This window comes from Mesoplodon mirus (genome assembly GCF_964341445.2).
Source record: "Mesoplodon mirus genome assembly, chromosome: 5".
NCBI lineage: Eukaryota > Metazoa > Chordata > Mammalia > Artiodactyla > Ziphiidae > Mesoplodon > Mesoplodon mirus.
Genome location: NC_138980.1, coordinates 170,122,302 through 170,135,204, shown reverse-complemented (window position 1 = coordinate 170,135,204; position 12,903 = coordinate 170,122,302). Strand labels below are relative to the sequence as shown.

The 12,903-nt window shown below is 45.2% G+C and overlaps 1 protein-coding gene across 1 annotated transcript in view; it reads right to left on the bottom strand.

Moving 5' to 3' along the window:
* Nucleotides 1-12,584, bottom strand: part of MYO10 (myosin X) — a 222,111-nt gene extending 209,527 nt beyond the window's left edge. The window contains 2 exon segments of the mRNA XM_082621443.1: nt 12,067-12,144; nt 12,146-12,584. Of these exon segments, the coding sequence (XP_082477569.1) occupies nt 12,067-12,144; nt 12,146-12,169 (102 nt within the window). The 5' untranslated portion in view covers nt 12,170-12,584.
* Between the last annotated feature and the right edge of the window lie 319 nt (nt 12,585-12,903).

Genomic DNA, 12,903 nt, shown 5'->3' with positions numbered 1-12,903 from the left:
GTCCAGGTGGGGCTGTCACATGTTTCTGACCTTGACAGCCTAGCCATCAAAAGGCACTGATTTCACACAGCTTCTGTCTCGGGGAAAGAGACCACGAGTAGGAATCTGCTGGTAGGTAGGATGGTGAGCAAGGGTTCAAATGCACCGGGTTCGAATGAATCGACCTCAAATTGCTTGAGACAGGGTCCGCAGTCAAAACATTCCTTGACAGCAGCACTGAAATATACTGCAAGAAATACACAAGGAGGGCCATGAGAATCTGAGCTCTCAGCAGCCAGGGGACAGAATAGCATATTACGCAAATAACTGCTAGCCTCAGAATGATAATGGATGTCAGCACAGGTATTAAAAGAGTACCGGTACACTGGAATACTACGCAGCAATAAAAAGCAACAGCACGGGTGGGTCTCAAGAGCGCCGAGTGAAAAATACCAATCTCAGAGGATTTACACACTGATTCCATTTATATAACATCCGTTTATATTAACAGTCTCGAATGACAAAATTATAGAGAAGAACAGATCAGTGCTTCCTAGGGGCTGGGGGGAGGGTGGGACTGTTTCTCGTGGGGTAGCACGAAGCCTGGGAGAGTTCTGTATTCTGGATGCGCTAGTGGTTGCATGAATCTATAGGTGTGGTAACACTGCCTAGAACTACACATGCGCACATACAGATGAGTGGATGTAAAAATCCGAACGAGGTCTGTAAACTGGACCAATGAAAATCTCCTGGTTTTGATACTGTACTATTGTTACCTATGGTTCTATAAGATATCACCCCCAGGGAAGCTGGGTGACAGGGACACAGGACGTCTCTTCTATTTTGGCAACATCTGAGTCTGTATTTCTTTTTATTTTTTTAAAAAAGCAAAACGTGTCAGAATAAAACTGTACAAAATATATAGGGAGAGGGCAATAAATATAACTTACCTCAACATGTTCTCAAAACTTGAGAAAATATGACCTCCTTTTTTCCTGGTGGAAAACAACAGCTAGTTTGATTACTCGGTATAATAAATATTTCCCTAATGCTCTAAGGAGAGGACTTTAGGAATATATGGTAAAACACTAGGAGGGAGATCAACAAAAGCTTGAGGGCAGAGGGTACAGCTGGACGTGAATGTTCCCACCAGATGGGACGACACAACATAGATGATAAAACCGATTCTAAGTGTTCAAGTCTCACGGGGAGAGTTTGGATCCTAAAGAGAATAAAATTTCAACACTGATAAATGTGTGCTCCCCATCACCCAAAGAGATGAAAAGCAATTAGGAATCGACACAAATGAGGAAGGGTGAAGAAAGTTTGGGAGTGATCCAAATTTAAGCTGTGGCTACAAAAGTGTGGCCATGGCACAATGATTCTCCACTGGAGCGATTTCACTCCCCCTTCCTCCCCAGGGCATATCTGCAATGTCTGGAGATGGTTTTCGTTGTCACAACTCAGGGAGGCAAGTGCTACTACTGTATCTCGTGATCAGAGGCCGGGGATGCTGCTCAGCACCCTACAAAGCACAGGACGGCCCTGCGTTACAATGACTGATCCGGCCAAAATGTCAAGGGTGCTAAGGGTGAGAAGGCCTAGAAAGAGGGCACCCTTGCCCACCTCTGAAAATCTGAGGCTGAAAGCTATGGGAGGGCTGTACATACCCCTTGGCCCTTAGCACACATCATTAAAAGAACAAAATGTGGGCAGAGATAAACAGAAGCAAACCTGTACTAAATGACAGTGGTATACGTTGTAAAAGGTGGAGTGTTATTTTCACCCAGAACTCAACACTTCTATTTCAAAGTCCATGGAAAGATCTCCCAGGGGTAATTAATAGAAATAATAAGCCTTACAGTCACACACAGACACACACACACACACACACACCCGTCAACAGTGTTGTACGTTACCTAAATCCCTACAGTTAGAACCACCACCACAAAACTGCTGTAGCCCAGGGTTAACTCACAAGGATATTTACAATGCAAAGGAATAAGAATTAAAAGAAAAATCCATACAAACGATTCCCCAAACAAATGGCCGATGGCTCCCCAGGCGGTATACAGCAAGGTCCCTTGTGTAGGCTTTGGCCTTAAATGAACATCAGGTACCGGCACTGGGATTTCTGGGGGTCAGATGCGAATCAACATCCCGCTTGTAATTAACTGAGAAGAATGCCTCCCTCCTCCACTCTGGTTCAGAGAAGGACCTAACAAGTGGACGCAGAAATCTAGTATTATGTGTTTCCTCTGTGAAACAATGCATGTCATTAAGACTCTAATAGAAGTTACAAAATCCCTGCTACCATAAATACATCGTGACAGGGTGTCTCAGCTGTGCCTGCTGTAATCTGCACCGACACCTCTCAGAAAACTTTTGCTGCCAAATAGTCTAAGTAAAAATGTGCGAACCCTTTGAACAAACATCCCCACTCCTGGAAAATTTTATCCTCGAGAAATAATCAGACAAGCCTGCAATGACCTGTGTACGAGAATGTATGTGTCCTGTTTTCTATAATAGCAAACACCTAGAAACACCTATAATGGACACATAAATAGGGATACATGTCCAGGAAGAATGCAGGGCCACTCAGACCAGATATCTAGGACCTCTGTCTTGGGCTGTAGGCTTCAGAGTGCACTGTGAATCACAAAGAAAAAAGAAAGTAAACAAACAGAAGTTCCTCAAATAAAGAGTAAATCACAGTCTTTGGTGGAAAATGATATTATATTAATTTTGAACTTGCAGTAGCAGCAACTATTTGATATAAACTATTGCTTACTTTTAATATTAGCAAAAGCTTCCAAAACCCCCCAAAAAACCTAATTTGGCCACTTCACTTAAAAAAATGTGTTTTTAAAAATTTTAGAGAAAAATTTCTTCAAACAGGAACTACATGTGAAACAGGCAACAAAATTGGTATTTTAAGAAAATATAAGGCAATAAAAACATTTGCATGACTAGGAAGAAAAAGATTCACACGTCTTTATATGTAGACTATTTTCTGGCTGAGATGCATTAAGGTTTAGTCTCATCTGAAAACAGATTTTTAACAAATTGACTTCTGTTTTCAGTTTTCTTTATAATATACACAGGATTGAAAAGTTTGAGGAATATTTTAAGAAACAGTGGAAATTCACAATATTAATGATATGACTTATACAATAAAATTAAAATATTTTGTGCTTCCTGCAGTATCACTAACCTATCACACGTAATCTCATTCCTCTTTTTTTTTTTTAAAGAAGATGTTGGGGGTAGGAGTTTATTAATTAATTTATTTATTTTTGCTGTGTTGGGTCTTCGTTTCTGTGTGAGGGCTTTCTCTAGTTCTGGCAAGCAGGGGCCACTCTTCATTGCGGCGCGTGGGCCTCTCACTATCGCGGCCTCTCTTGTTGCGGAGCACAGGCTCCAGATGCGCAGGCTCAGTAGTTGTGGCTCACAGGCCTAGTTGCTCCGTGGCATGTGGGATCCTCCCAGACCAGGGCCCGAACCCGTATCCCCTGCATTAGCAGGCAGATTCTCAACCACTGCGCCACCAGGGAAGCCCAATAATCTTATTCCTTTTTTTAACCTAAATATTGCTGTATGAATTTTGTTGACAATGCCAATAACTACTGGCTGCCTTAGCATCCCCAAACCGAAATCAATTAAAGAACCACAATGACTCAAGAAAGGTTTTTTACTTTAGCATTACTGTCAGTAACACATAAATTATTGTGAAAATCTTGACTGTAACCATATAATTAGTGATTCTGCTGAAATATGGGCAAGAAAAGTAGACCTATGGAAAATTTACTATGGAGTATATGTCTATTACTCACGCAGACATCACTGGTTCATCAATAGGACACCCACACGTGTGCAACTATAATTATCTTCATTCATCTTTCATAGTCTGACTTTGGGCAATAAAACCCATAGCTTTAGACATTTTTCGACTGTGTCCTAATGAAGGTATATTTATCAAGGTAGGAGAAGAGAAGACACTTATTTACCAGTTTGGAAGCTTGATTTATAACTTAAATATTTTACAGATGGGATATGGGGCTTGCATTTGTACTCCTGTCCCCGGCCCTGAAAATCACAGGGGCCGTCTGTATACATGCAAGATCCTTGCCATTTAAAGCTTTTCTCAAGCAACTCTTTTAAATTTATTTATTTTATTTTTGGTTGTGTTGGGTTTTGGTTGCATTGGGTCTTCGTTGCTGCGCGCGGGCTTTCTCTAGTTGCAGCATTCAGGCTTCTCCTTACAGTGGCTTCTCTTGTTGCAGAACACGGGCACGCAAGCTCAGTAGTTGTGGCTCGCAGGCTCAGTAGTTGTGGCACACAGGCTTAGCTGCTCTGCGGCATGTGGGCTCTTCCCAGACCAGGGCTCGAACTCATGTCCCCTGTATTGGCAGGCGGATTCTTAACCACTGCGCCACCAGGGAAGCCCTCTCAAGCAACTCTTAAGTGAAAAACATTACAGGTGCGCTTTCACAGAAACAGATACAGAGGCAAAGAAAGCATATACCACAAAACATTAAGAGTAGGACTGAGAGAGTTTTTGTCCTTTGCTTATGGCATTTCCTAAATTTTCTAAACTTAGCACATACTCTTTGCAGGATTAAGGAAAGAAAAAAATTTAAGAATGACATGGAAAAGTAATATTGTAAATCTATGTTTATCAAAGCTTTTGTTTTTAAGCAAGAACACTCCTAATTCTACATATATTCCTAGCAACCCAATTTAAGTATCTATGAAGCTGATAAAACCCAAAAATCAATGGTAGCCACACACATGAGCATGAAGTCTACCAGAAAAACTTTTAAATAAACTTTTAACACACAAAGTAGATAGCATGAACACAGACTCTACAAAGAGGTAAGTCCACTTCTCTCCACAATGTACATCACTGTCAATGGATACTGCTTACATGTTATTAACTGACCCCCAAAAATGACACTTAAAAGAATTATGAGGTTCTTTTGGGACCCAGTATTAGGTAAGAGGCCAAGTGAAAAAGCTACTTTCTATTCCAACGTCCAAATCTCATTTTACCTTGCCCTTTAATCACTGACAGGTAATAAAGATAAACATCCCTACCACAAAATACAAAAATTCAACATTGCCTACCTTTTCTAATATAAATCTCTCTCTCTCTTTTTTTAATTACCGCAATTTTAAATGCCTTTCTACAGAGGCAATTTTCATCCTGAAGAGTAGATACTGAAGCTGGAGAGAAGATAGAACTATGAAATGCCTAACTGCCATCTGGTCCGCCCCTGCTCTGGCTGTGTTTCAACAGATGTGGCATGGCTTTGCCACAAGAACTCTAACACTTTTTCCTGTAACTGGCAGAGTCAGATGATGTGATGTCATGTGACACGAGGGGCTAGATTTAAACTGGGGGCTCAAGTTTCATATATTAAGCCTGGAGGACACATTTCCCAAACAGCTTTTGGTGAGGTATCAAAATGTTTTATTCAAGGAATACTCTATGAGAAATGTTCCGCTCTCCTGTCAAAGATCACTTCACCCACAAGCATTAATAAGCTAACAAGTAAAACAACGGATATAGAGAAACTCTGGGAAGGCGGCCAGAATCTTTAATCGAAAGAGAAGATTCCATCAGAAAACCTCCAAGAGGAACACTCTGATAATTGAGACTTAGAATAGGGAGACAAATGAGTCCTATCCTTTCTTTTAATAAAATAACTACTTCTCAAAAATCTAGTTTTCTAAGTACCGTATTACCTAAATCTCCCTACCATCCTCATGAGGTTGGGGCCGGCAGCTTTAGAAACCACATCTTACAAAGAAACAGAAGGTAATTGTCTTTCCTAAGTAAAAGGCACACCAAACAAAAATTGGAGGCATGTTCAAAAACTGATGAACATTTTCCTGCTGGGTTTGCAGTGTTTCTGGGGCGTGGGCCACTTGTTTTCCCAAACCCCCATGCAGTTTTCAACTCAAAAATCATTCACTAACTGCCTAAGGTCTTAAGCACTTCATCAAAGAAACAGTGATGCAAGCATAAGACAAAGGACACCCACAGGAGAGGAAAGCATGGCAGTGAAGAGCACAGACCCTCTGGAGACATCCTGTGTGGGTTCAAAGCCTGGCCATCACTTTCTAACTGTGTGACCTTGGGCCAGTTACTTAACCTCTCTCTGCCTCACTTTCCTCATCGATGGAGCCTTACTCACAGGGTTGTTAAATAAATTAATTACTGAATGGAAAGTGCTCAGAAACATGCCTTGCACACAATAAGCACTCAATAAACAGCAAACATATTTTTTACTGTCTTCAAAGAACTGTAAAATGCTTCATAATCAAGGGAAAAAGTTAGAAGCATCTCCCCTCCCACCATAAAAAAAATCTGTACTCGAGAGGAAAATAACGGCTACACAAGGATAGAATCCCATCCCTAAGGACCTTTGAGTGCAAACGAGGTGATAAAACGTATAAATCGGATTATTTAACCTCTCAAGACTCTGTCTATTCATCTGAGAAGGAAAAACAAAATAAGTAAAGCCTCTAGCTAAAAGGGGGTAAATTCCTAACACAACCAGGACAGAAAGAAGTAGAGTCAAGTTCATAGGAAAGAGAGGAGTGACCATGAACTAGACTTGTTGGCGATGGTTTCAAAAAGGAGCTAGACAGGCAGGGCATCCGATCAACAGAGAGAAGGGCGCATGCGAAGGTATGGAGGAGGACTGGCAATAGACCCTCTGGAACAGAACTCACATGCTGGAAAAGAATAAAGAGAGGTGCAAGATCAGAAGGCCTCTGGAACAGAACTCACATGCGGGAAAAGAATAAAGAGAGGTGCAAGATCAGAAGGCCTTGGAAACCGGACTAAGAACGTGAGCTTGACTTTATAAGCAATCTAGATGTGCTTTAGACAGAATTCTGGAAAATCAGCCAGAAGTGTATTGGTCAAAAGGGAGAAAATCAATAAGTGCAATCTAGCACCAGAAATGATACTGGGAACAGCTCGAAGACCAAGATTTCCCTGCACCATAGAGTACTGGGATTTCAGTCACCATCAAAGGCCACTCTTTCTTAATTCCTAAGTTACTCTAACCTTTTATTATTACTCACTTACCAGGTGCCAAGAGCTTTGTAAATCTTATCTCGAATTCTAATAACCATGCAAGGTCAACAGTATTATGCTCACTTACAGACAGAGAAAGGAAGCCCAGGAAGGTCAGATAACCTGGCTGAGAGCCCATAGGTGTGGAGGGTACAGCCAGCCTCCCAGAGGCCACATCTCTTCTGCTCTTAGGGAAGAGGCTCTCAATCCGCCTAGGGGCATTCAGGCCCAGAGAGGTGTGGCCCAGCTTCCTGTAGACGTCACTGGCCGCTCCTGCTTGAGCCTGCCCTGCAAATCAATGACCTGAGACTATAAGACCCCTACACGCGAACCTTCAAGTTGCGAACTTTCAAAGATGCGAATGTGTGTTCCATCAACGTCAGGCGTGAGTGAAACTGCAGCTTGCCCTCCGTCTCCTATTGCTGACGATCCTTCAGCTCTACCATCTCCCACCTCCTCTCCCTCCTCCAGTCAGTAGCTCTTCTTGCCTGTTCACTCGATGCCAGCCCTGGAGGTCAGCTGCTGTACTGGACTACTGTACATTTCAAGGTACTGTCCTGTAAGATTAAACATGTTCTCTTTATTTTTTGTGTTTGTTTTTTATGTATTATTTGTGTGAAAAGTATTATAAACCTATTACAGTACAGTCCTATGGAGCCAGTTGTGTTAGTTGGGTACCTAGGCTAACTCTGTTGGACTTAAAAACAAAATTGGACTTAACGAACGTGCTCTGGAAACGGAACTCGGTTGTTATGTAGGGGACTTACTGAATTACGTAGCAGTTATTCTGAATGCAAAATTTTGAAACCCATTTATAAGGAGGTACCCTATTTCCCATCATTCCATAGAAGAGTGCAGTCAAGGCTTGTGTCCTTAAAGGTGACCTCACTTAAAAGTCAGCAGAGCCGGAAAAACAAACACTCGGCACTCTCTCTGCACAGCTCTGGTTAAACAGTGCCGGCCCTACCCACACTGCTCTGGGCCTGATCTGGGGAGAGGTGAGCGCCCAGAAGACCAGGGCTCCCTGCTCCCAGCTGCTTCCGTGCCTTTGCTGCACCCAACATGGCAGGGCCCAAAAGTGACAACAGGAATCCTTGCGGGGTGTGCAGAAAGGGCACGGCACTGTGACTCCACTGTGGGAAAAGAGGACACCAGGGAATGTTCTGATGATTCCATTTTACAGTCGTCAAAGGGGTGGCCTGCAGGATGTGGTGGGACAAGGAAGTCCTCAGCGCTTGCCTTTTGCCCTTGAGAGATGACTGGGGGGCGGGGGGAGGGGGAGAAAGAGCTGTCAAAATCAATAGTCTTATTTCCTTTACCAAGATAAAAAATATCAGTAAGATGTGAAACAAACAAAACACTATAAAAAGGGGAGAAAAATAGACTCAAGAACTCGTTCCAGCTTAAAAAACTATTTGAACCCCAGGTAACAACCGAAATTAAGACACCACCCCAAATTAAGTGGAAACGAGGAAGGTGTTTCCACTTAACACCTGGAGAGGTGCGTTCGTTCCAGCCCAGGGTGAACCAGGCTGTAAGAAACAGGTACAGCTGGAATGCTTGCCACTAACAATTTCGTGCTTAGCATTAATACCTGCTTTATGTTTGTATTTATGTGTTTATGAGTATCTTACTTGTGTATATTTTACACACTTTTGAAAAATCAAAGTGTTCATATATGTCCAGTTAATGAGCCTCAAAAGATCTTTCGCTTGAACAGCCATCGTGCCATGCCTGTTCCTAAAACAAGACAGAGAAGTCCCGCTCGTTTACGTGTCCAGCTGGCATTGACTGGCCCCTCCAGTATTCTAGGCACTGTACCCAGCACTGGGGACTTGGAAACAGCGGCCACTTCAAAACATTAACACGCTTGCACAGCAGTCTTGCCACTTTGCCGGTTGAGCCTTTTCAGTTTGTTTTAAAAATTGCTTCTGGTTACAGATATACCTAACCTTAGGTTCTTCGTGAAGTAACTTTTTAACAACTTACCTCTAAATGCTGAAAAAGCAAATTTCCGAGAAGTGCGCACACAATTCACTCGAGAGATGTCATAAAGATCTAAGGCCGTGAAGAAACTGAAACTCAGTTGGGGAGTGTAGGGCGCTCAGTTTCTCCAATCCCCGGGTACATTTTGAGGTCAGTAGCCATCAGCTGCCGGGCACAAGCTTCACAAGCTTCCAGGTGACTGGCAGTCAGAGGCCTGATGCTACATAAAGTGGGCAAGAAAGCTGTGCCTGCAACACGCACGGGAATTAATTCCACGAGGCAACTGCTTCGTGAGTCTAACTCAGTGGGTCTCAACAGGGAATGATTTTGTCCTCTGTGGCTCATTTGGCAACGTCTGCAGACATTTTGGTTGTCACAACTTGGGGATGCTAGTAGCATCTAGCGGGTAGAGACCAGGGATGCTGCCTAGCATCCCACTCTACACAGGACAGTTCCCCCACACCAAAGAATTGACTGACCCAGAATGTCAATGGTACCCAGTTTGAGAAACTCTGGTCTAGCTCTAAATAGCAGCTGCGAGTCACATGGAGCTCTTGTTTCCTTGTTATTTGGCCATTCACACATAAAGCTAATACATGCGACATCTCATTCAATTTTTTTTCAATTGTTAACATTAGCTTCAAATTGCTGTCCAACATGCAATAAGTTATTATCCTTAAGTCACAATGGGAAAAGTTACCAAAGAACAGGACACCACTTCGTGACACAAGAGGCCTTACAATTTTGCCGTCCTTGGAAATATATCACTTCCACACTTACTCCACAGAGAGATCCATAGAGACAGGATCTATGTTAGGAGTATGTCTTCAATCAATAGCACTGTATAGCCTCTCTGGCCCTGCTGGCTTCCCATTCAAAGTAATTATGGTTAGAGGAAGAACTCTGATTAGAAATTACTACTGACTAGAAATAAATTAATCAGAAGTTAATTTCTGATTAGAAATTAACATTGTAATAGAAATACATCACAAGAGTAAAAGTATAACTTTGAATAAAAATATCCCCCAATACTAAAGTCACCAGCAAAAGAGCAAAAAGGCTGTGAGTTCTATAACAACCTCTTCAACCTTGGGCAAGTGACTTAACGTCTTTGGATTAAGATTCTTCATCTAGGAAAGGCAGGGGATGGAGAAGAAGATCTCTGAAGGCCAACTTCAATATTATATTAATCATGGATATAAAATCCAACAACTAGGTCTCCTTACACTGAACCAAGGCATAGTGTAAGGAGAAACAGTACTTCAAGGTCCAATGGGAGGATACCAGGGCAGGAGGTCGCAGCTGCCCCATGTTATCCTGCAGTTCTCCCCATTTCCACTAGGGGGCAGAGTTCTTCCAAAGGGGAGGTCACTGGCCCCCTGCAGTCCACAGACAGACTTCATGGGGACGGGGACCCCAACAAATCGAATACAAATTCTACGTCTCATCAAATTTCCTAAAGAACTCACAACACAAGAGCAAAATAAAGGCCTCCCCCCCCCCGCCAAAAACAAGTTAAGAATTAGAGTCCCGCAGGCAGAGCCTCAGGTTTTCTTACAGATGAAAGCAATTAAACTAGCCCACTGGTCTTTTATCACTGGTTAACCTGCAACTCCTGCAGAAAGTTCTGGTGCCTTCTTACAGGCATGAAAACGAAGGTCTATGGATTAGCAAATGCTAGTCTCATAATTATAGGTCTCATTTAAAAGAAAAAAGGAGAAGTATGTATTAATGAATGATTAATTCGTTTCCAGTCCACCTCTCACCATGAATGTGGGTATCACCTGTGAAACACCACTTAAAAAAGAAAGGGATATTACTATTACACAAGAATATACCACTCTGGCCACTATAAATAATCATCAGGCTATTTATAGTAAGTGGGCATCCAGAAAGTACAATGACTTGAAATAATAAATCCAGTTAAGTCTGAGAAAGCAAGTTAGCCAACACAGAGGCAAACCCTCACCAATCTAATTTGCTGGAAGGTTCCAAAACTGTCCTGGATTTACAAAACATCCCCTGGCTTTCAATGAAAGTCACATCAGACTCATTAAGCCAACTAAGTTTACTTTGAGCCACTTCAAACCTCAAACTTAAATAGAATTTGTTAAATAAACACAACCAAGAAAGGAAAGGGAGCCAAGAAACCACGGTAGCTCTCGATCCCAGAGAAAAGGGTTCTCAAGTCAAGGGTTTCAAGTAACCGTGGTGTCCCGCCCTCAATGACCCTAAAAGGAGCATCAGTTTAATCTTTCAAAAATAACCAATGTTCGCTCTTAACGATTTTCTTTAAATTCGAATTCCAAATCTGCCAGGGACAGTCAGCACAAATACGTGATCTTTTGATCTCACCCTCTGGAATGATCTCAAATCCTAGAAGAGCACTTCTTGGTGAGCACTAGAACCTAGACTCCAAAGGTCCGACAGGCCGAGAACATGGTGAACGATTAAACCCTCGTCTCTCCCTTCTCACACTTCATTAAGCGTCTCCTCTGGAAGTGTTTGCACCCCTCTCACAGGAAGCCGGCACGTTTTGCAAAGGAAATTCCAGACCAGACCTTTCTTGGAGAAAGGCAAGTCCCCGATGAACGTTTTATTGGGCTTCCTGCACCCAGGCAGCCGGGCAGGCACATCTCCCCGCCGGGCCCCTCGTCCGCCAGCTCACCTCGCGCGGGTCGACGCTGGGACACCCGGTGAGCCAGCCACCCCCGCAAAAGGACGCTCACCTTCGCTGCATCCTGGGGCCAAGTGCGAGCGCGGGACAAAATAAATCCCGCCAGGGATTACTCATCCAGAGACTCCCCGGGGCTTGATTTCTGGCGACTCCCAGAAAGTTTCACCCTCTCGGGCTAAGTGCGCGCGGTAGCGTGTGTGCGCGCGGCGCGGTGAGCACCTCCCTCCCTCCTGGGAGGCCAGGTCCGGGCAGGAAAGGAGCCCGCGCCCGGCTCACGGAAAGCAGCCCGGCCCGGGACGCCGGCGCCCGCCCTCCCGTCCGCGAGCGCACTCACCTCGGGGAAGAAGTTGTCCATTGTTCCCGTGCGCTCCCCAACTCGCCCGAGTCCGGCTCCCAGCTCGCGGAAGTCAGCCCAGCAGAAGGTCCGGGGAAACCATGCGTGTCACAGCGCGACTCCCAGAAACTCGAGCCCGCGGGGCTCCCCCGCTGCCATCTCCTTCTCCCCTTCTCGTCTTTCGCACCTTTTGTTTGCCCAAACCCAAGTCTCTAACTCATCCGTCCCAACTGCAGCCTTTGTCTCCTCTTTCTCCAAGTTCCTCACTCCTGGGCGCCGCGCTCGCGAGCGGAGAACAGCTGGTGGCACATTCTTCCCCCCGGCTGGGGGAGGGAGGCGGGGGGCTGGGGAGTGCGCCCCCTCCCTCTGCGATCCGGCCGGAGGCACTCGGGGTGGGCAGGGGGACAACGGCCACAAAGCGAGCCCGGAATGGCTCTCCCAGCTCGAGCACCGCCCCGGTGAGTGTTCGGGCGCCCGGGCTCACCGGCTCACGGCCACACGGACACTTGCGGACAGGAGAGCACGGCCCGCCCAGCCCGCTCATCCGGCCCCGCCCACTCGCTCGCCTCGCCCCGCCCTCCAAGGGCTGAGCCCCGCCCACTCAGCCGGCCCACCCGGCCCCTCCGCCACGCCCCGCCCCTGCAGGAGCCCCGCCCTCAGCCAACCCCTCCCCGCGCTTCCGCAAGGTTCGGCCTCGCGCGGCCGGCGCGCCCCGCCCTCATCTTCGCCCAGGCCCCGCCCACTCTGCGCCTTGGGCCGCCGCAGGCTCCGGGGGTGGGCGGAGAAGGCGGGGTCCCAGCGGCTCCCAGCTCCCTCCCCGCTTCCTCACCTAGGTGC